General features: G+C 41.7%; 1 protein-coding gene across 2 annotated transcripts in view; it reads right to left on the reverse strand.

Annotated features, from left to right (window-relative positions):
- The window catches only part of LOC143286883 (choline/ethanolamine kinase-like), a 52061-nt gene extending 28790 nt beyond the window's left edge, over positions 1-23271 (reverse strand). Inside the window, exons 1-2 of one of the 2 annotated variants that reach the window (XM_076594792.1) lie at positions 22983-23271; positions 10754-10840 (exon numbers count right to left, since the gene is read on the reverse strand). In XM_076594792.1, the coding sequence (XP_076450907.1) occupies positions 10754-10840; positions 22983-23122 (227 nt within the window). In that variant the 5' untranslated portion in view covers positions 23123-23271. The remainder of the gene's footprint in view (positions 1-10753; positions 10841-22982) is intronic. The other variant, XM_076594793.1, reaches the window with a different exon arrangement.
- Between the last annotated feature and the right edge of the window lie 1138 nt (positions 23272-24409).

The raw sequence follows: 24409 nt of genomic DNA on the forward strand, positions 1-24409 counted from the left end.
TGTGCAGTTTTGCGGTTACGTCAATGAATGCTGAGGCACGCATACGCTGAAAGTCATCAAGTTACCTGTGTTGTCCTGAAATGATCTGGTAAACATTACGTGAACACAGATTTCTTACAGCATCAAGGTCTCCCGACACTAATGCTAATCACAGGGTTTATGGAACATGACTGAACATGACTGTCACACGTTCGGCAGTTAACAACCGTAACCCCCAGAAAAGCATTCTCCGTTAGTTACTCCATCATGTGATGGAGCATAGAGAACTGTCAATGTCATGATGCCCCCACTGCTTTCTTCCTGCTAACTTAACCATTCAAGGTCGTAGGGGCAGTGTAAGGTGGAACATCGCACCACAGTTTCAGTTTCAGTTTCTCAAGAAGCGTCACTGCCTTCAGACAAAAACCATATACGCAACACCGCATCTGTCGTCAGATGCCTGACAAGCAGCGTAACACAATGCACTCAGTCTGGGCCTGGAGCGCATGTTTTACATGACATATAATTGTGTGCCTATCAGAGTGGATTTCTTGTACAGAGGACGACACTTATGTTGCCACGGGTTCTTTTTCAGTGCCCTAAGTCAGTGTTGCACACAGGACCTCGGTTTATCATCTCATCAAAATGACTAGATGCTCAGTTCGATTTTCCAGTCAAGCTTAGGAGAAAGGGCTACACCACTACCAGGATTTGAACCCAGACCTTCAAGGACACTGTGATAGCAGATAAGCGTCTTCACCATTCTACCACCTCCCTCCACCACACCACAAGCCTCTAGCTGTGTGCTAGTGCCTGGGTTGAAACAAATGTCAGGTCAGGTCAGGTCATTAGATCTGCTACTGGTAACCTGAAATCCACTACCTGTTCAGGGTGGGATTGCCGGCGACTAAACCGGCACTCCCACCGCTCCCTTCCGGGACTGGTGAGGCGTCACTTCACTTTAAACAAACTCATCGCGCAAGTCATCAGTCATCCTTAATGACCTTTCATCCTTCATCCTTTCATCACCCCAAAGTCCTGTTGCGACAGGCGAGCGACGAAACGACAGGTGTGGGTACACTGGGTTGAAACAAAGCTCCTTCCTGTCCACCCAGAAATGTTGTCTGGCCACCTCTTTCTTTGTCTCCCCTCCTAACCTCTTCCCCTGAACTATTCCCTAGAGGATGGTCTTGGAGAGGCCACTTGTCCTGGTTACGTGGCCATACCACTTCAGTTTCCTCCTGTTCACAGTGAACAGCAGGTCTTCATGGTGTTTCATCCATTAGTTTTGCTCTTGGCGTCACTGAAGTTGACATGAGAACCAAGCCAAACACAGAATAAAATTACCCTAAAGTTCATCACATCTGTCCATATCTGAAGTCTGAAGGTAAAGTCAAAACCAATGCTGTTGCAAAACTTTCAGCTCACTTCAATTACAGTGTTCATTTTCACCTGGTCACTGCTGATGCAAAGTACTTTGCTGTTGTATGCTGAGTAAAAAATAAAGAAAAACACTGGAAAAGTCACACTTTGTAACCTTATGTACTGATCAGCATCCTGCATTCCTATAATCCTACTATCAACACATTCAGAAACAGAAGATACACACAGAGACGTGATCATAACACAATCCCATCAATGTGTTCACATCACGTACAAACAGAGGCCGATACCAGAAGGAGACAAGGACTGAGAGAGATGTAAACACCAACACAGACACACACAGACACACACACATCGCAGAGAATCCACTCCCCCTTTCGCTTACCACCACCACCACCCCAAGCCAAAAAAGATAAAGGGAGTGAATTCTTCTTGCCAAACAGATTACTTTTCTGCTGCACTAAGTGAAACAGAAAGAAAATGGTATTCAGAGGTACAGCATACATCACTACAGCATTGTACAAGGCATGTATTCGATGACATATGATGTATGTAAACAGCACAGTCAAGAGGTTTTGTTTGACTGACTGATCTAGATACTTACACAGTCAGAGACCACATTGTAAGCGCTCTGCAAACAGAGTCATTTGCACAACAGGCTGCCTATCTAGGTAACACCAAGTGAGAGCTGCCTTTAGGTGCTCATTATATGTTTCCTGTGCCATTCAGTCAGGCTTCACACACACACACACACACACACACACACACGCACACGTGTATGTCAAGGTCAAGTTGGATTCCTGGTGTACCTGTCACCAAGGGTGGACTGGTAATACTGATTTATTATGCCTTTTTCTGACAACTGCCTAACAGTCATTAACACTGAAAGGGTGAATCATTCGAACTCAACATGAACATGCTTCAAACATAAACAGCTAGTGTCTCTCTGCCTTATATTTTTGTTTTTTTAAATGTTCCCAGCTGGTGTCTTACAAACTGTGATGTATCTATTTTGTTTGCTTCAGTATCTCATCCAGATTATGTCACCGTATCTTCTGTACAGACTTCCATTACTATCCTGTTTGCTTAACAAAACACTTGTGACCATTTTTCTTCGAGATAAGCAAGTTTTGAGTTTAAAATCCTGTTGGCTAAGCATCTTTTTGGTCAAGTAGTTGAGGACTGATGGGTCTTGGTTTGGTGATGGTCGTGTTGTGCTGAGGGGGGTGAGTCTTGCTTTGAGATAAAAAGCATATACCCTAAATTTTGACCTCAAAATGCCTCTGAATCCTGTTAACACTGGCCTGCAGAGTCACACTGGTACTATCAGAGTGTCACTAAGTACGCTGAAAGGTCTGAGTAATGCTGGGGGTTCATGTGGTACACATACATACCTGATGATCAGTTACAGAACAAGCATTTTCTGTTTCATAACAAAACGTCAGAGTGATGGTGATGGGGGTTCATACGGAACACTCAAAAGACCTGATGATCAGTCACAGAAACAAATGTTCCCAGTGATACTGAGAAGTCAGAGTGAAATGATGGGAGATCATTTGGAATACTTACAGACCTGATCATCAGTTACAGAATAAATGTTTCCCGTTATTCAACTGGAAAGTCAGAGCAACGATGATGGGGGTTCATAGGAAATAAATACAGACCTAATGATCAGTTACAGAACAAATGTCTCTGGTTATACCGAAAAGTCAGAGTTCAATGATGGAAGATCATATGGAACACTTACAGACGTGATGGTAAGTTTCAGAACAAATGTTTCTGGTTACACTGACAAGTCTGGGTTAAATGACAGGAGATCATATGGAATACTTACAGACCTGATGACCAGTTTCAGTATCAATGTTTCTGGTTATACTGACAAGTCCGAGTTTAATGATGGGGGGGTCCATATGGAACACTTATACACCTGTTGATCAGTTACTGAACAAATGTTTCTGATCATACTGAAATTTCAGAGTTAAATAAAGGGGGTCCATACAGAACGTTTACAGACCTGATGATCAGTTACAGAATAAATGTTTCTGGTTATACTGAAAATTCAGAGTTAAATAAAGGGGGTCCATAAGGAACACTTACAGACCTCATGAAGGCAGTAGATTAGCCAGAGGAAGGAGAGGCTCCTACTAGAACCTGTACAAACCACGAAAAAAAAATCTGGAACTCACACTCTCAACTTTCAATTACAGTCTTTACAAACAAAAAAAAAATCATTCTTGTGACAATGTATTTTTCAAAACAAAAACCAAATTAACAAAAAATCAATATGACACAATAACAAACATTGCATGATTTCACAAAGTGTGAAAGAAAGCGAAAACTGTACAAAATTATCCTTTTAAGTTCAAAACGTTCACCAGCAGACAGAATGTGATATTATGATGCAGTGGTCTCAATCATCTTCCTTTCCTGCCTGTACTGGATTATATTTATAATATAAAACTATACCATATCATTAAAATATAATTATTTTCAGATATATACTGTATTGCATTGCATTGCATTGCATTGTATTGCATTGCACTGTACTGTACTGTACTGTACTGTATAAACATCCTGTTTCATTCCACTTCCTGCAGTTTCTTCATCTCTACAAATTCAGTGCCAGCCGCACAGAAATTGACATGGCTGAACCAACAGTCCACACAGACTTTAAAATCAAATTTGCCAGTCCAGGGATTTCCGATTTCATGGACTCCTCCCAGTCCCACAGTTCATTCATTGGTTTATCAAACTGATTCACGTTTGAATGATTTTTTTTTTTTTTTTTTATTTTATTTTTTTAAACCACGTGACCAAGTATTTATCATGTCATTTAAAAGTTCAGCTTGAAATGGCTTTAGTCCTCACCATCATACTGATGAAACAATTTTTTTTTTTCTTGAAAATAATTATCACGAATCTTGCCTGAAAGTCTTGTCTTCCCCATGTGCAAAAGTATGTAAATAAATGTGGCAGTCAGTGTATGCTACATCACAATGACATTTTCAATACCTCTATACACACATGTAAAATGCTTATGCCTGCCAAAAAAACAAAACAAAAAAAAAACCAGCAAACAAGCAATTAAAAACCAACACAAACTTAATATCTGAAGCCATTCCATCTCTCTGCATGGTACAATCCCAGTGACTATACAATGATAATGCAACTCCTGCCATTAATAATCCACAAACCACATTATGACACCTGAAAGCTCCACTCCAAAAATGTTCCCCTGTTCAGAAGGTGAAGGCTTTGTGGAATTTTTCATTGACTGACAGCCTCTAAGCACCTGGGTGTATGAAGAAACTTTTCAAGTTCAATGGATGGCAGCCATGCTGCAAGCACAGGTAAGTTGATATTTTGGCATGCAGTATTTTGCATGTATACCTGCATGGAACCCCCCCGCCACCACCACCACCACCCCTCCCACCACCACCACCACCCCTCCCCCCCCACCCACACACACACACCACGCCCCCTTCCCCTGCTCATTTTTTGCCCACCCACCCCCCTCATGTCCCCCAATTCCAACCCTTGTTCATATTACGCCCCCACACCCCTACCCCCATCACGCCCCCTATTCCCAACACCTGTTCATTTTATGCTCCCCCACCCTTCATTCACCACGCTACCACCTTCCCACCTTCTCTTCTCAAATAAACATGCACACACTTAGTACCAAATAAAAAATAGATCTGAATATGATTTTTTTTTATTCCAACCATGCTGTCAATTAAACCTTCTTTTTCTTTTAGTTTGAAGTTAGAGTCTCACACCTGGAGAGGGATTGGCTCCGCCAGGCTATTCCTGCTCAAGACACGCCACATGGAGATGAACAAAACACCACTGATCACGCCAGCTCACTCTTCACCCAGGCCATGTCTACCTTCAACCACTGGGGTGCAAGTGACAATAGACAAACATACGATAGGTGTAAATTCCTCAAAGGAGATCCGTGGAAGAGATAACATCGCGATTACCTCTTTGAATGTGAGAACTCTGGCCCAACCAAGAAAACTGCGAGAACTTGTACATGAAGTGAAACCAGATTTTTCATTCTAATCTGGCCACAATGTAGGACTCTGTGACGTCAGCTGGACAAGCCTGGGTGAACATCAAACAGAAGGGCATATATTGTATTCTCTACTGCAGTGGAGACCTGGATACAAACTTATCAATGGAGTGGGCTTTCTTGTCAACAACTGAACAAGACCATCTAGAACTGCCCCATTTCCAGCAGGATTATTACCTGACTGTTGCCGTGTTGGCAACGCCCTTCAACAACACCATTGTGCAGTCGGTATCCTATGTTCTGACCTCAGACTATAATGATGAACAAGTGAAGAAATTATGGAGAACAAGTGGAGACACCCAGCTCCAAGACATCGTTGACAGGACAAGAAAGAATACTGATCATCCAAGGAGACTTAGAATGCAAAGGCTGGCACTCACTCTGAAAAAGACTGGAAGAAATTCTGCAGCCCCTCCGGGACGAAGCATAAACCATGTACAGAATGGGGATGAGATCCGAGAAGATGAAACTCACGACAAACAGCAGCGATCCAGTCAAGACCTAGATCAATGTCAGTCACTCAGTGGACAATAACTGAAAACAGTGCAGCTGTTTAAATACCTTGGTGCCATCATCAGTGAAGAAAGGTCGAAGACTGAAGAACTGGTAAGAGCTGAGATGACTGCAACAGCACTGGCAAGACTGAAACCCATATGGAGAGACCAGAACATCAGTCTCAGAACAAAGCTCCTGCACACACTGGTTCTATCTATTCTTGTCTGCATGCAAATGCTGAAAACTTGCAGGAGAACTTACAGAAGGATGTTTCGGTAAACTCCTTGGCATCTCCCACAAGGACCACATAAATGAAAAAGTCAGGAAAACCACTGAACAGCACACTGGTCAGAATGAAGAAGTCAAGAACTGACAAAAAAAACAAAAAAAAAAAAAAAAAGGAAAAGCAGATGGTATGGCCACACAGCAAGAAACGATGGGCTATCCCAGACCATCCTCAGGAGAACAGTGCAGGAGAAAAGGAGACGAGGCAGACAGTGAAAGAAGTGGACAGACAACACCCCTGAGTGGACAGAGGAGCTTTGCCGGAACTCAGGCCCTATCCCATGACCGCCAGAAGTGGAGACAGTGCAGTGCCCCAACGAACAAGCCAGGTTACCGAAAGAGTGACCAGGAGAGAGACTCACTGAAAGACTAATGACAAGTGCCAGTGCATGCATGAACTTGGTTTGTATCTATAGAACATGTAAAAATTTCCACACTCATGTAGTGCGTTCACAACGCCACAGGTACACACACACACACACACACACACACACACACACACACACACACACAGTACACACACACACACAAACTTAATATCTGAAGCCGTTCCATCTCTCTGCATGATATAATCCCAGTGACTATACAATGATAATGCAACTCCTGCCATTAATAATCCACAAACCACATTATGGCACCTGAAAGCCCCACCCCAAAAATGTTCCCCTGTTCAGAAGGTGAAGGCTTTGTGGAATTTTTCATTGACTGACAGCCTCTAAGCACCTGGGTGTATCTATAGAACATGTAAAAATTTCCACACTCATGTAATGTGTTCACAATGCCACAGGTACACACACACACACACACACAAACACACACACACACACACACACAGTACACACACACACACAAACACACAGACAGAAGAAAAAAAGAGAGAGACAAAAAGAACAAGAAACAATCAAGTGCCCGCACAGCAGACCACACACTCTCTCTCTCCCTCTCTCTCTCACATGAACTCACAAACTATCATTTTTAAGAATTCTGAGAAATATGTTTTCTACTTTTTGGAAGACCAAGTGAAGACTTTTTTTTTTCTTTCATGTGTACCACATGGAAATTCCCCCTGTTCGTTTTATGCTCCCCCAACACACGCCCACCCACCACCCCATACACTTCCCCCCCCCCCACACAACTTCACACCTAGCAACAACAACCCCCACCAAACAAAATTATTCCTGCAATCACTTTGCACTTTGAAGAAGAGGGACTCACTAATGGGATGCACATACCAAGTGAAGTGATGCGATGTCAGCAAAACACTGCCTGCTGCCTGTGGGAAATCTAATAACAGCACTCTGTGTTGCTATCTGGGTGAACTGCTCTTCTTCTTCTTCTTCTCTCTCTCCTGTGTGTGTGTGTGTGTGTGTGTGTGTGTGTGTGTGTGTGTGCATGCGTGCGTGCGTGCGTGCATGCGTGCGTGTGTCTGTGTGTGTGTGTGTGTCTGTGTCTGCCTGTGTGTGTGTGTGTGTCTGTGTGTGTGTCTGTGTGTGTGTGTGTGTGTGTGTGTGTGTCTGTGTCCGTGTGTCTGTGTCTGTGTGTGTGTCTGTGTGTTAGCGCATGTGCACATTTGGGTGTGCACACATTGTGTGTTTGTGCGTGTGCAGGGAGTAGAGGAGGATGCATTTGTGTGTATGTGTGTATATATATACACACTATGTGTGTTCGTGCATGTCTGTGTTTGTGAATGAACTGGAGGTTTCGCAAATAAATCAAATTTGATCGTAAGTTAAATCCACCACTGAAGACGGAACTCTGGTGGCACACCACAACATGAAAAGCAAGCAGGTTTTCTTAACAAAAGGGAATTTTTAAATGACTCAGTGATCTGAAAGTGACACAAACCAGCGTCAGGAATAAAAAAAAAATTTTAAAAATTAAAAAAAACAAACAAAAAAACACCTTCTCACACAAAGATTTATGAAACACTCTATCATTCAACAGAGGCGCTATGGCAGAACTGGTTTGGCATTGGGACCTCTAATCCAACATTCACCAATGATCAGGGTTCAAGGCCCTAGTATTCACCAGTGAACAAGGCTCTCAAGGCCATGTTTCTTCTTCTTCTTCTTCTTCGTTCGTGGGCTGCAACCCCCACGTTCACTCGTATGCACACGAGTGGGCTTTTACGTGTATGACCGTTTTTACCCCGCCATGTAGGCAGCCATACTCCGCTTTCGGGGGTGTGCATGCTGGGTATGTTCTTGTTTCCATAACCCACCGAACGCTGACATGGATTACAGGATCTTTAACGTGCGCATTTGATCTCCTGCTTGCATATACACACGAAGGGGGTTCAGGCACTAGCAGGTCTGCACATGTGTTGACCTGGGAGATCGTAAAAATCTCAACCCTTTACCCACCAGGCGCCATCACCGTGATTCGAACCTGGGACCCTCAGATTGAAAGTCCAACGCTTTAACCACTCGGCTATTGCACCCGTCAAGGCCATGCTTCAACATGGCATTGTGTCCTCGAGGCCTGACTAAGCGCGTTGGCTTACGCTGCTGGTCAGGTCAGGCATCTGCTTGGCAGATGTGGTGTAGCGTATATGGATCTGACCGAACGCAGTGATGCCTCCTTGAGCTACTGATACTGATACTGTACTGATACCTTCAGAGAGGCACAGCACTCTGATTTTCCTCACTCCACCCAGACGCGAATGGGTCAATGGGTACCTGACTTCAGTTGGGGAAGGTTAAAACAGCAGAGGTGAGAGGACTGAGCCCCACTATCCTATGCCCAGCCCCAATAGGTGAGAATTAACTGCCTTGATGGCCGTGAAAAGCTACAGGACCATTAATCCTTTCTTCTTCTTCTTTTTTTTTTTTTTTTTCATTGTTCAGTGCTGGCATTAAAAGTCACTGGCTGGCTGACAAGCTTTGGGACACCATGTAAGAACCTTTTCTGGTAGTGCAAAATTACATGTTTAGCAAGGAGTGGATGAACAATCTCAATCATTTCACTCATTTGGTATTTTTCCTTGCATCCCAACCCACCTCCCCTCCTTTCATATGCCCCCACACACACACACACCCCAAGTCCACGATGGAAGTATTTGTTTTCCCTTGGGTCTCGTGGTGTGTGCATGTGTGTGTGTGTGTGTGTGTGCATGTGTGAGTGTGTGTGTGTGTGTGTGTGTGTGTGTGTGTGTGTGTGTGTGTGTGTGTGTGTGTGTGTGTGTGCGTGCGTGCGTGTGTGTGCGTGCGTGCATGTGTGTGTGTGTGTGTGTGTGTGTGAACATGCATGTATGCATGTGTGTTTGTATCTATGTTGATATGTGTATCTGTACACATGTCCATGTGTGCATTATGTGTCATGCACATGTATGCTGGTCCATTTGTGCATTATATATTATTATATGTACACTGTACAAAAATGAAGCACACACACACACACACACAAATGTGTGTGTGTGTGGAGAGGGAGGAGGGTGTTTACGTACATGTGTGCACATGTAACCACACATTTGCATTGTTAGTTGGCAAACTAATAAAAATAGAAAAAGATTTTTAAAACAGTTTCTACACACACATGCTGGGTTACAGATTAATGCCATGCAAATATCCAATATAATACCCTGACCCAAGGCAAACTCAGATGAAAGTGATGGTATGTGTACGGAGTGCTCAAAAAAAAAGTTTCAATTCCCCAGGTTTCCATTATGTATCATTCATCTACCTGGCTCTGTCTATCCTGGAAAGTGCAACACTAACATATGTGGGAAGACCAGGCTGTTTTAGAAATACATACATATGTGTGTGTGTGTGTGTGTGTGTGTGTGTGTGTGTGTGTGTGTGTCTGTGTGTGTGTGTGTGCGTGTGTGTGTGTCTAACCTGTGGCAAAGTTTTGTTCATCAAAAGTTTTGGGCTGTCTTGATGACCCATTATGATGTTAAAGAATATATATATTTATTTTGGTCTTGGAGCTGTTGCTGTTGTTTCACCAGCAGTAGTCCAGTCTTTCTCTACTTCTGTTTCATTGTTGTTGTTGTTGTTGTTGTTTGGTTTGGTTTGGTTGTTTTTGTTCTTGTTTTCATTTGTCATTTTGTTTCTTTTGGGTTTTGTTGGTTTAAAAAAAAAGAAAAAAAAGAAGAAATGTATGAATCAAAAAACGAAATGTATGAATCCTTTCAACACAGGCAGGCAGTTTCTTCTCAGCTGATCACAGTATTTGTGCTTTTACTGTTGATTCATTTCTTTTCTTCTTCTTTTTTTTTTTTTTTAACTTCTTTTTTCCCCCCCCCTTTTTCTTTGTTTCTTTGTTTTCTTTTTGTTTTTGTTTTTTTTTTTATGCGGGAGAGGCGATAAGAGGGTTGAGGTATGGGGAGTGGAGGGACCACGTCCACAATAATAATAATAAAAGCTGATGACTGTTGTTGGTAGTTATCGGGGTGATCCCCACAGCATAACATGACCTGGGTTTGTGAGTTTTGATTAGCATCAAACAGAAATCATCCGAAAGCTCCCAAAAAAGCAATCAAAAATGTTGCGTTCACCATGTCATGTGGGATGTATCACATATTCACATGCTTACATTTGCAATGCCCACAAAGATTCCTTCTTTCTTGCATTCCTGGGTTTCAACTTTGCTGGCTCTTTTCCACGATGACGCCAGTTCAGGCTAGGCAAAACACACACACAAACATCAAACTGTGATACAAAGAAAGGTAAGGACAAAGAGGTTCTTAAAAGAGGTCCTTTACTGCTTCACACTAATACCACTAATTCATTTGTATGACAACAAAGACATTCAAGATTTAAACAGTCCGGAAATAAAATAAAAAAAAGAGCAGGATCATGATGGTTCACTTATTCATAGGCAAAACACACACACACACACATACACACACACACGCATACACACGCACACACAAACACACACACACACACACACACACACACACACACTTTTCATTTTAGATCAAGAACTCACTACAGACAGATCAATATAAATAAGTCAATAAATATAGATAGATAGATAGACAGAAAGATGGATAGACAGACAGACAGACAGACAGACACACAGATAGACAGACAGATAGATATTTTTTAATTGGCATTCTAATACCAGTCCACTGTTGAACAAATCTGCACTTTTATGTAACGTTCAACGTTCTCGTTGATTGACCTGTCCCAGATTGAAATATTTCCCTTCCACTGAATCCACAAAAACATTGGTCTTTTCTATTAGTCTTGTCTTGGCTCATCTGATAAATGTTAGTCTCCTGGAGGTTCACCTTCCTGCAAGTATCCTCTCCAAAAGAATCTTGCCACCCGGTTGGTCTGCAAGTCACCTCTGGAGACGGGAATACATCATACCTCTCTTACACTGTAGTCACAGCCTCTTCACTGACTGCACATTCAAGACAGAATCTGCTTCAAACTCACGTCTTCCTGCCCTTCACCTGTATCTGGATATATATATACCCTGAAAAGTCTTAAATACCATCCCCTGTCAGCTTTGTTTGTTCTTTAGTTTAACGTCTTTTCACTGTAAGTGTTATTAGAGGAGGGAAGGAAAAAAATCGAGTGGGAGGAGGGGGGGCGGGGGGGGGATTACTGTGTACGCATACGAGTAAGTGAAAGTGTGTGTGTGTGTGTGTGTGTGTGTGTGTGTGTGTGTGTGTGTGTGAAAATTATTGATTTAAGTGTTGTTTAAAAAATAAACAAAACATCATAACTTCTTCTTCTTCTTCTGCGTTCACTCGTATGCACACGAGTGGGCTTTTACGTGTATGACCGTTTTTACCCCGCCATGTAGGCAGCCATACTCCGTTTTCGGGGGTGTGCATGCTGGGTATGTTCTTGTTTCCATAACCCACCGAACGCTGATATGGATTACAGGATCTTTAACGTGCGTATTTGATCTTCTGCTTGCATATACACACGAAGGGGGTTCAGGCACTAGCAGGTCTGCACATATGTTGACCTGGGAGATCGTAAAAATCTCCACCCTTTACCCACCAGGCGCCGTAACCGTGATTCAAACCCGGGACCCTCAGATTGACAGTCCAACGTTTTAACCACTCGGCTATTGCGCCTGTCAACATCATAACAATATAACACATTTCTAATGAAAAACTAACAACTATAACAGTGAACCAACTGGACTATTTAACAAGGAGTTGAAAAAGTCATACATTAGCAATGGACTGCTGAAGATCGTCAACACTGAAGATGATATCAGTTCAGGAATTTGAGACTTTAACATGTCGCAAGTTGGTGTATGATCAGCTGTTATGTGAGCACCACAGATGCAAGAAACATTACTGACATATTTTGTCCTAAAACAATTCATTTTCCATCTGCAGATTAGAGAAATGATGTGCCTCTTATGAAAATCATTATGGTAATGCCAGCTTTGTTCTTTCTCCAACATTTGTCTTCTTTGCATCCCTTCTGTCAGAAGACAGTCCTTTGGTCAGCGTTCTTTCATGGTCTGACTGACTGGAGCCAACTTCCTCTGCGGGTCAGGCACACATCTCTTAATTGATTCTACTTCTTCTTTGCTCGTGGGCTGCAACTCTCATGTTCGCTCATATACACGAGTGGACTTTTACGTGCATGAACGTTTTTACCCCGTCATGTACGCAGCCATACTCCCGTTTTCGGTGGTATGCATGCTGGGTATGTTTTTGTTTCCATAACCAACTGAACGCTAACATGATTTCAGGATATTTAACATGTGTATTTGATCTTCTGCTTGTGAATACTCACTAAGGGGGTTCAGGCACAAGCAGGTCTGCACAGATGTTGACCTGGGAGATAAAAAAAAAAAAAAAAATCTCCACCCTTCACCCACCAGGTGCCGTTACCGAGTTTCGAAATCGGGACCCGCAGATTGAGAGTCCAACACTTTAACCACTCGGCTATTGTGCCCATCCCTAATTGATTCAAGTCTCCCGAAGAACCAGTTTCTTAAACTAATGTAGAACACCACCACACCATTTCATTGTCCTCATGTATTTCAATTTTCATGTTTGTGTGTGTGTGTGTGTGTGTGTGTGTGTGTGTGTGTGTGTGTGTGTGCGTGTGTTTGTGTGTTTGAGCTGTGCATGTGTGTGTGCACACACCCGCATGCGTTGTGAGAGGAGTGGTTCTGTACGAGGATATGACAGCTATGGGGGAAGAGAGATACAGACAAAACTGACTGATCTTGTAATGCGACTGTAGCCTCTTTTTACTTTTTAGTCACTTGTAATGAAGATTTTGACCTATACAACAGGTTTGCGTGTGCATGTACGTTCATATCATGTTTAGAGCTGCTTTGCTAAAGCACCCAGAGCCCTATTTAGAGATTAGGGGCTTCATAAATCCACACTATCATTGCTGTTTACATTATGTGTTCCTGAACCAAAAATTAAGCGCAGAAAGATTACAAATAAACCCCTCCTGAATTTCTTTGAAAACTTTATCAATAAACATAATACTGATCAACAAACTGCTCCAGTGTCATCAAAATCATGGGACCGTTTTTAACAAGAACATATATTCCCTTACCCCCAGGAGAGATTTTTTTTTTCTTAATGAAGGTGACAGGACCTGTATCATCAAAATCATGGGACAATTTTTAACAAGAACATATATTCCCTTATCCCCAGGGAAGATTTTTTTTTTTTTTTTTTTTTTTTTTTTTGTTAATGAAAGTGACAGGACCTGATTCCGGAACTTCATTTTACACCAGCAGCCTGGTTACCATGCAACAACAATGCCATCAATAGAAACGTCAATACCCGCAAGTTACCACACGCGGAGGGTTAGGCAATGTGAGGAGAGGGTGCGGGGGAGGGGTCTGGGGGTGGGGAATGATACAGCAGACCTGCTAGAAATGTTCACGGATGAAATGACGGCGATGACTGCAGCTGATGATGCCGCCCCTGACATTCTCTGTGAAAGCAGCAGCTGTCTCAGGAGGCTCTGAAAGTGCTGACAGGCTGTGATGGTTTGAGGGCGTATGCAGTTCTTAATTAATCTATGGTGCCGTTCTCCTTTTCACATGATGATTGATAGTGCTTTTAGTTCTTCAGCTGTACAAACCAGGAATTCACTGCCTTTCCTAGTCCATCATACTCCTTCACTTGCACCCTTTTAGTTTGTTTTTTTTTTTAATCTGAACACACCCCCTTTCACACACGATCAAAAAGTAAGGAACTCATTCCACATCTGTTTTCTATGAATCCACATCTATTACTCATTCATTTGCACCCTTTAAATTAGTTTAAAACCAATCTAAAAACAACCCTTTTCAAGTGCTCTCTATGATTAAGGCACTATATTCAACATCTGTTTTCTGTGCATAAACATGTAATTCTTCCACGCTTGTTTATGTAAGCATGTACATGTGTGCATCTGTGTATGTGTGTGTGTATGTGAGTGTGTTGTACATGTGTGTGTTGTTGTTGTATACTTTGTGTATCACTGTGTTATTGCATTAAAAAGGCAATCTGAGAGCTTTGAAAGCGCTATATAAATGTACTATTATCAAAATAATCATTATTATTATCATGTGCCTGCAGTGTGTACTGCTTTTTACTTTCGCCTGAGAATAACATGTAAAAGATGATCTGCTCTAATCTCTCTCTCTCTCTCCCTCTGTGCATGTATTCCTACCTGTGTGTGTGTGTGTGTGTGTGTGTGTGTGTGTGTGTGTAAAAAGATGACATAGGTTTGAGGCCATGCAGTTATTATTTAATGATGTTCCACGATTATAAATCATTACATATATGTACGCCTGTAAATGTGCTGTCAGTTAACTATAAAACCACAGCCTCCAGTGCTCTCTCTCTCTCTCTCTCTCTCTTTCCTTTTTTACTTTGGGGGTTGCTTGTGGAATGAAATATTATCCAGTCTGAGAAGCATCCATGTTTTCAAACTCACACACACACACACACACATACACACACACACACACACACACACACACATACACACACACACATATTATATCTGTTGATTATCCTATTGATAATCAATGTTCAGTGTGTTCATGCCTCTTTCTCCTTCTGTCAGTCTCTTTCTCTGTCTTCCAGTTTTCCTACAGGTCTCTTTCATTCTCCCCCTCCCCCTGCCCTCCCTTATTCTTCACTCTCTCTCACCTGTCTCAGTCTTGTTCCCTGCTCTCTCCAACCCACCTCTCCTCCCCTCTGTGTGTGTGTGTGTGTGTGTGCTGTGTGGTGTGTGTGTGTGTGTGCGTGCGTGCATGCGTGTGTGTGTGTGTGCGTGTGTGTGTGTGTGTGTGTGTGTGTGTGTGGTGTGTGTGGTGTGTGTGTGTGGTGTGTGTGTGTGTGTGTGTGTGTGTGTGTGTGTGTGTGTGTGTGTGTGCGTGCGTGTGTGTGTGTTGTGTGTGTTGAGTGCGTGCGTGCATGCGTGCGTGTGTATATATCCTTCTGCTCATTTTCATGCTTCTTTAGCTTTATTTCCTCTTAATGGCAAGGGATGGATGTAAAAAAAAGCATGTTACTTGCTTATATCTAATACCCTCAATAATAAAGATTTTATCTTGTTTTGTCTCCTTACTGAACTAATATCCCTGGATATGTTGAACTGTACATAAAAAAAATTATATATATATAATATATATATAATTCTTTTTTCTGTGCATGCTAATGTAATGCTAACGTACTTGTTATGTATATTTTGCTGTTGTGAATATTTTGATCTTCATCTTTTTTTCCCTCTATGCCCAGAGGGCCGGATGTGAGTAAAAAAAAAAAAGAAAAAAAAAAAAAAAAGGCATAATTCTTATTGTCTTTATTCATTTAACCTCTTTAGATAAGATACTATTTAATTTTTCTCTCTCTGTGGAAGATAACAGAGCCTGTGCAGAGAAGGAAATGAGCACAGCAACCCTTTCCTTCCAGCCCACTTGTAGAGTAGGCATCCTTCAGTCTCAGAAGACTATGGACTTGCGCTCTAGGTGTTTTTTCTGGTACAGCGTCGGGGGTGTGGCTGGCCAGTCCGATGCGGGAATGACAGTCCCTGTGGCACAGGGCACAGATGAAGTCTGACGCTGGTCTGTCTGCCTGGGCTGCAGCCTTTCTTTTCATTCTCTTTTCTTCATGCTGCTGAGCGAGTGTCTCTTCGAACTTGGAAAGACCTTTCTGCACAGTCTGTCTCCAGGCTGACAGTTCGAGGGCTGTTGCTCACTTGTAAGCAGCAGCCTAAAGTATGATAATGATACTGGAAAATTCTTTTCATATATATATATATATATATATATATATATATATAAACATGTTGCATGGTTCAGAATTTACTACATTCTTCTCTACATAAAACTACCACCAACTGTGTATGTGCGTTTGTGTGTGCATGTGAGCCTGCATGCATGCATGCATGTATGCATCTGCATGATGAGAGAACAACATATGCTATTGCCTGGTAAATTCTCCGGTGACCAAAACTTGCCGTTTCAGAATTCAGTTATGGATTCCCCCTCAACATGAAGACTATAGGCATTTAGAAAATAAAAGTGGTGTATGTGTGTTACTGTGCGTGCGTGCGCACAAGCAAACATGTGCATACATGTGTGCGCATATGTATAAGCATATTCATCACTCTTCCTCCACCTCCTAAAAAAAACACAGACCACACAGCCCCAGAGTATAAATTATTATTTATACAGTGTGTCGTTCAAGTTCAGAGACCACTCATCATGACAGCTGCTGCACATGTATAAGAAGATGGTTGTGCTGATCTTTTTTCTGTTGATCAAATCTTAGAGACGTCTATCTTTACACTGCATAAGCTCACTACAGTATCAACTGAATGTAGGTCATGATTTAGTAGTATTTCAGGAATGGCATGAACACTTGCTGGACCACTCAAAACAGTGCAGAAGCCATTTGGACAGTAAAATATATGCATTCATCATGTGGTACACTAACACATACACTTGCACACACGCTTGCACACAAACACACACACACACATTCAAGCACAGACATGGATATATATAGGTGAACACTTATGCACACGTGCTCAACACACACACACACACACACACACACACACATTCATATTGTGTTAGTATTCATGGACTCGAACCCAACAAAGATAGGAGGTCCTTTGCCAAGCTTTTGTTCTCATGATCTTTACAACCTGTCACATCGATCTATAAAGCGCAGCCTCCTACACTTGGAAATGACTAACATTCCGTGCGTGTGATTCAGTTTAACGACTGGTCACATGTTATTTTTGTTTTTATAATAATGTGTGTGTGTGTGTGTGTGTTTGTGTCTCTGTGTGTATGTGTATGTGTATGTGTGTGTGTGCACATCCATTTTGCAGAATTTATGGTGTGTGTGTGTGTGTGTGTGTGTGTGTGTGTGTACACACATACATGTGCGCGTGAATTTGTGTATGTATTATCTATTTCAGTTTATAACAATTACAGGTGTGTGAGCATGCAAGTGTACATACAAACAAACATACACGTGCGTATTCACATGCATCTGCATTCATAAATACAGTTGTGCATGTGTGTGCATACATTCATCTGTCTGTCAATCTGTCTGCTTCACACTCCCAAGTTCACAAGGCACCACAACCTGCACTCAAACACAGGAAGCTCAGCTTGAACCCCTCAGCTGTTGCCCCTGTCAATGGGTTTTAATTCTAACTCTTCTGATTCCAGTCCTCAACAGCTCCCTCTTTATTTTCCAACACATTTGTATAAATTTGTATTTGTATTTCTTTTTATCACAACAGATTTCTCTGTGTGAAATTCGGGCTGCTCTCTCCCCAGGGAGAGCGCGTCGCTACACTACAGCGCCACCCATTTTTTTGTATTTTTTCCTGCGTGCAGTTTTATTTGTTTTTCCTATCGAAGTGGATTTTTCTACAGAATTTTGGCAGGAACAACCCTTTTGTTGCCATGGGTTCTTTTACGTGCACTAAATGCATGCTGCACACGGGACCTCGGTTTATCGTCTCATCCGAATGACTAGCGTCCAGACCACCACTCAAGGTCTAGTGGACGGGGAGAAAATATTGGCGGCTGAGCCGTGATTCGAACCAGCGCGCTCAGATTCTCTCGCTTCCTAGGCGGACGCGTTACCTCTAGGCCATCACTCCACATAGTAAGGGAACATGGTAACGGAAGCACTCACAAACATACATCTAGACCAAATCACAAACATGTCATGTTTTGCCGTTTCACTCTAGAGCTAATAATACAATTGGTTTAAACATGATTTTATTCTCAAGTTCTCTAACTGATACAATTATATGATGCACTGTCATATCGCTGTATTGTTATAATGTGTTGTATCACATTGCATCATATTGCACTGTACTGTATTACTGTTTTGTCAAAACAGATTTCTCTGTGTGAAATTCAGGCAGTGCAGTTCCAGCCCCCCACCCCCCCCCCCCCCCTTTTTTTTTTTTTACCTGTCTGGAAGTGTATTTTCTGTGTGTGGTTTTTTTTTGTTTTTTTTTTTTTTTTTTTTTTTACAATCAAAGTGGATTTTTCTCCAATAATTTTTCCAGGCAAAACCCTTTTATTGCCATGGGTTCTTTTACCTTTAGAAGCACCAAATGCACAGCACTACACACTTAACAGAAAGACTAGGAACTAGACCACCACTCAAGGTGTAGTGAAAAGAGGGGAGAGTGAATAACTATCAGTCTCTACATACATATATATGGGATTTGAACCAATGGACACTTGCTTTCCAGTTGGCACATTACCACCAGGCCATCACTCCACTACTCTAACAATCATCATGTTTCTGCTGTTTCTGCATTGTATAAATTTTTGCAAGTATGCACTCCATCACCCTAACACATTTTGCAGGTCATTCTACTACTAACTAGAAAACGAAACACTGCAATGAGGGGGGTACGCTTCGTTAACGAGTGGATTTTTCCATTAATTAAGACATCCGCAATTGTTCCAAGGGCACATACAATGATGCATAATCATGGAACAAACTTCTTCTTTTTTTTTCTTTTTTTTTTTATAAAGATGTGACTGTGGCTAGTGTGAGAACTTTCAGTCCACCAATGATGTTTAGTACAGTGTAACTAGCAAGGAATATATCCCCCCCCCCACCTCCCACCCCCTCCTGCCATCCAACAGCCCCCCTCCGTCACGCCATATCTCCACCAATAAAAGTTAAAACTGAGGAGTAGGACACACACATTTCCACAGAATATTTCACTGCTTGTAAATTGACACCTAAACTGAGTGACAGTGTGAAAACATCACTGTCTGCTGATCACAACAGTGGTGGAACATTCCATTGCATCCCCCCCCCCCCCTTCCCCCCATCCGCCCCCCTCTCCACTCTACCTCCCTCTACCTGATCTTTCTTTTTTTTTTCAGGTACTGCCATGCATTGTGATTATATGTTATACACATCCGCGTTTAAAAAGCAGGTAGTAATTTGCACGGGACAGAAATCAGACCCCTGCTGGTGTCTGCATTAGTGGGTCACAGTATAGCATATGTAGTTAAATGTAAATTTATATACTCACACACACAAACACACACACACACACACACACACACATACACGGTGTCTGTATTAGTGGGTCACAGTATAGCATATGTAGTTAAATGTAAACTTATATACTTGCACGCACACACACACACACACACACACACACACATACACACACACACACATGGTGCCTGCATAAGTGGGTCACAGTATAGCATATGTAGTTAAATGTAAATTTATATACTCGCACAGACACACACACACACACACACACTGTAACACACACACACACACACACACACACACACATGCACGCACGCACATTGTAACACACACACACTGAGAGTAAAAGAAAGAGAGAGCGACAGACAAATGTAGACATAAACAGAGACAGAGAGAGAGAGGGAAGAGAGAAGGGGGGTCTGGAGAAAGAGAGGGAGAAAGAGAGAGAGGGTGGGGTTGTGGGGGGGGGGGCAAAGTGTCAAAATATAGATACACAGGCAGAGATGGTATACTATATTTTTATCTCCATTTTGATTTTGAATGAACACAAAGGAACAAACAAATCATACTGATTATGATCCCGGTCGGCCAAAGGCCATTTTAGTACATTCAAAACTAGTTCATAGATCTGTACATTATGTTCTACTACCACATATTACTCATGGCATCAATTCTTCCTTACTGTCTGGTTGTTTCCCTGAAAGCTTCAAATCTGCTGTTGTATGTCCACTCATCAAGAAACCATCTTTGGATCATAATTGTTTGAAAGATTATCGACCTGTCTCAAATCTGTCATTTTATCAAAACTGCTAGAAAAGATCATATTGTCTCAGCTCATCTGCAACAAAGTAGTTTACTTAATTCTCAACAGTCAGCTTACAGACCTGGTCATAGTAGCGAAATGGCCCTTCTTGGAATAGTGAATGATTTGCTTTCTGGATTTGATGATGATAAGATATCTGTTCTCGCTCTCTTGGGCTTGTCAGCAGCTTTTGACACTATCGACCACTCTATCATCTTGAACAGACTTAAAACTTCCTTTGGTATTTGTGACACTACACTAGCATGAATCACGTCTTACCTGTGGATCGTACACAGAATGTGTATGTAAATGGTAGAGTATCTGCCTTAAAATATGGTGTCTCACAGGGGTCCGTCCTAGGTCCTGTTCTTTTCATGCTGCATGCGGCTCCTGTGTCTGATGTCATCAGTCATCATGCGATGTCACATGAGAGCTTTGCTGATGACACTCAACTTTATCAGTCGGCTTCCACAGCTGAATTTGATGCACTGGTGACTCAAACACAGGAGTGGCACTGCTGGCCTAAAGGACTGGATGACTCTCAATAAGCTGCCACTAAATGATGATCAGACTGAATTTATGATAGCCTGTTCAAAGAAGTTTCATCAACATCCTTGGAACCTTTCCTGACTCTGTTCTCATCAATAGCACACCTGTTTCACTTTCTCCTTCTGTTCGCAGTCTTGGTGTAATCCTAGACCAGTCTCTTTCCTTCCAACAGCACATTTCGAATATCTGTAAAGTTGCCTAATTGGAACTGCATAGAATCAGTTCCATCCATCACTATCTCTCAACCAATGCAACCAAGACACCTTTATGTGCTCTGGTTTTCTCAAGATTGGATTACTGCAACTCTCTTTTGGCCAGCCTCCCCAAATATCTATTAGACAGACTCCAACAAATTCAGAATAACGCTGCCAGACTCATTTGCAGAGCTTCTAAGTTTGACCATGTTTCTTCTCTCCTTCAGTCTCTCCACTGGTTTGAAACTATCCACCACTCTGACCTTTTCTGCAGTCAACGGATCTGGCCCCACGTATCTTTCTGAACCCCTCCATATCTATACTCCGTCTTGCCAGCTCTGTTCTTCCTCTGATACTTGACTTCTCAGGATACCTCATGTCAGAAGTAAGACCTAAGAACACAGATCATTTTCTTTTCAATCGCCAGAGATGTAGAACAAGCTCCCTGATATTGATAACCTCCATCATTCTAATTCCCTTGCATCTTTTAAATCTTGTCTCAAAACTCGCCTTTTCCCTCAACAATAAGTCAAATTGTGGCAGGTCCACTTCCTTTGCATTAGCTGTGCTTGACTAGGTGTGTATACGTATCTATATGTACATAACTACATGCATGAAAATGAATGTGTATTGTGTGTGTGTGCACGCGCGCATACGTGTGTTTATGTATGTTTGTATTTGCCTATGTGTGCGTATGTGTTGAGGGTAGGTGTTAGGTATACATGTATGTTAAAATGTATGTATGCATTGTGTGTGTGTGTGTGTGTGTGTGTGTGTGTGTGTGTGTATGTGTGTGTTTAGTCACATTTTGGTGTGTGTATGTAACACAGATGTAATGTGTTATGTTAACAAAAGTGTTTTTGTATAGCACATACAGCAGATTTCTGGATAGTGTGCTATATAAGTATCCATTATTATTATTATTATCATTATTATAATTATTATTATTATTATCAGTTACATATCACCTGAATGACACCAAAAAGCTAAAAGACTGACATTTAATGAGAAATGACACCTTTGCTTTAAAATATTATTAAACCCCACATTCTCTTGCTATTCAAATATATATATCTAGAGGCACACGCCCACACATACATGTACAGACAGACACATACACAAACACACATGCACACACACATACATACTCACAGAGAGTTAAATGTGCGTATATACATACATCTAAAAAATGTACATAATTATGCAGACTATATATCATACTCTGTATGCCCCTTTATGTTTACAGGTGAACATGTCTAATATGCAGGGTAATGCACACTCACACATGTGACACATACATTGGAGGCGTGCGTGTGCGCGCGCGCGCACACACACACACATGGCTATATCCACATTTCTTCTCCTTCACTCCTTAGACTAGAGTGACTGGCAAAGTGAAATCCATGACTTGTGAACACTATTCTTACAGTCTTGAGAGGAAAAATTGTGGATATTGTCTACTAAAATGCACGCGCGCGCGCACACACACACACACATTTTGGCAATCTGTACTCTCTGTAAAACTAACTGTTCCTTCTTTTAAGGAAAAATAAATCAACTGATGAAACCGTTGCCAGGAGATGGGGTTATTTACTTATAATTTCCCACGATTTGAGTTACATTTACAACGAAACCAGTCTATACTAACTTAGTTGTGTGACAATTATGCTTCCACACGTAGATCAACGCACAAGCCAAGGCGGTTGTCTCATCCTCGTTACACTTAAGATGATTCTCCGTGTAATGCGTTGTTTAGCTGTAACTCACCTGACTGGTTCCATGATCATCTCATCCGATGAGATTTTGGACCATGCACCACCGATCGAGTCTTTACACCATCGATGAGCCTTCGTCCGAATCTCCGTCTCTTCCACAACATCCCGTCCATTGTCTTTGGGAGCGGCCATCAATCGGTTGTGTCTGTCACTGAATAGAACAATAATCTGCAGTTGTCGTACCACGAGCGATCTTATCCACGTGTGCTACGGCGGCGAGTCAACATCGAGCTACCCTTCACCCCTGCTTAATTTAGAACTGTGCCGTGTGACTCACTGGCTGTCCCATTGCCAAGTGAGCTTCGTTTCGTTGTTTTCGGTGGCGAGGGCAGAGAACAAGCCTGTGGAACTTCCGGAAAATCGTGCGCTTGCAAACAAGGGAGGTAAATCTCATGAGTAAACAATCGCACTCTCTTCTTGCCACTGAGAACGATCTTGGCCTGTGGAGTGTGTTTGTGTTTGTGACAGACCTGTTCACATCGTTTGTAATATGTTGTTCAGCGCTGATGATGGGTTGCTAATGGAAAAATAAAAAAATCGGTGAGCCCGCAGTTAATGTACCTTATTTTATCCAAAGACAGCATACACTATACAACAATTCATTGTATTTTCAGCACTGGCCAATAAATCTTCAGGATCAGGATCAGGATTTGGGGCGTTGTTTTATACAACTTAGCCATTTTTGGCTTTTTATGCCCCTTCAAATTTATTCCTTTACATTGTTGGTCAGGTCGTTGACTAGCTCAGTCAATTTATCCATCAAAGTCATATTTCGCTTTTGTTTAATAACTCGTGTTTATCAATGACTAGTATGAGGTTCTTAAAAGTATTTATACTAGGTGCACGTTTGATATTGTTTGTTAATTTGTTCCAATAATTTGTTACTCTGTTACTAAATGTAAACTTTCTGAGATTTGTTCTGGAATACTGTTTAAATATTTTGTTGTACTGTTTCTTGTAGTGTCTACCTTTGGAGTACAAAAAAAGTATGCTTTGTTTACATCGTCAAACCCATTTAATATTTTGTACGTCTGTATCAAGTCCCCTCTTACTCTTCTTGATGGTAGTTGCAAGTACTTTAATCTTTCTTGATATGAATAATCTTTTATGCTATAGACCAGCTTTGTTGCTCTTCTTTGAGCCCTTTCTATGGCTTGTGACTGCTTTATTTGCGTTGGTTACCATGCAGTGTTTCCATATTCTAGGATCGGTCTAACTAATGTTTTATATAACCGTAAGAAAGTAACCTTATCAATAAATATAAATAATCTTTTTATTATTCCAATCATTCTGTTCGCTTTGTTTATACTGTTTGTTATATGTTTGTCAAATGATAAATTTTTGTCAAATGTGACACCTAAGTCTTTTTCCTCATCACATTTTGATACTTTTATTTCTTTGTCTCCGATTTTCACTATG

Source organism: Babylonia areolata, chromosome 10 (genome assembly GCF_041734735.1).
Source record: "Babylonia areolata isolate BAREFJ2019XMU chromosome 10, ASM4173473v1, whole genome shotgun sequence".
NCBI classification, from domain to species: Eukaryota; Metazoa; Mollusca; class Gastropoda; order Neogastropoda; family Buccinidae; genus Babylonia; species Babylonia areolata.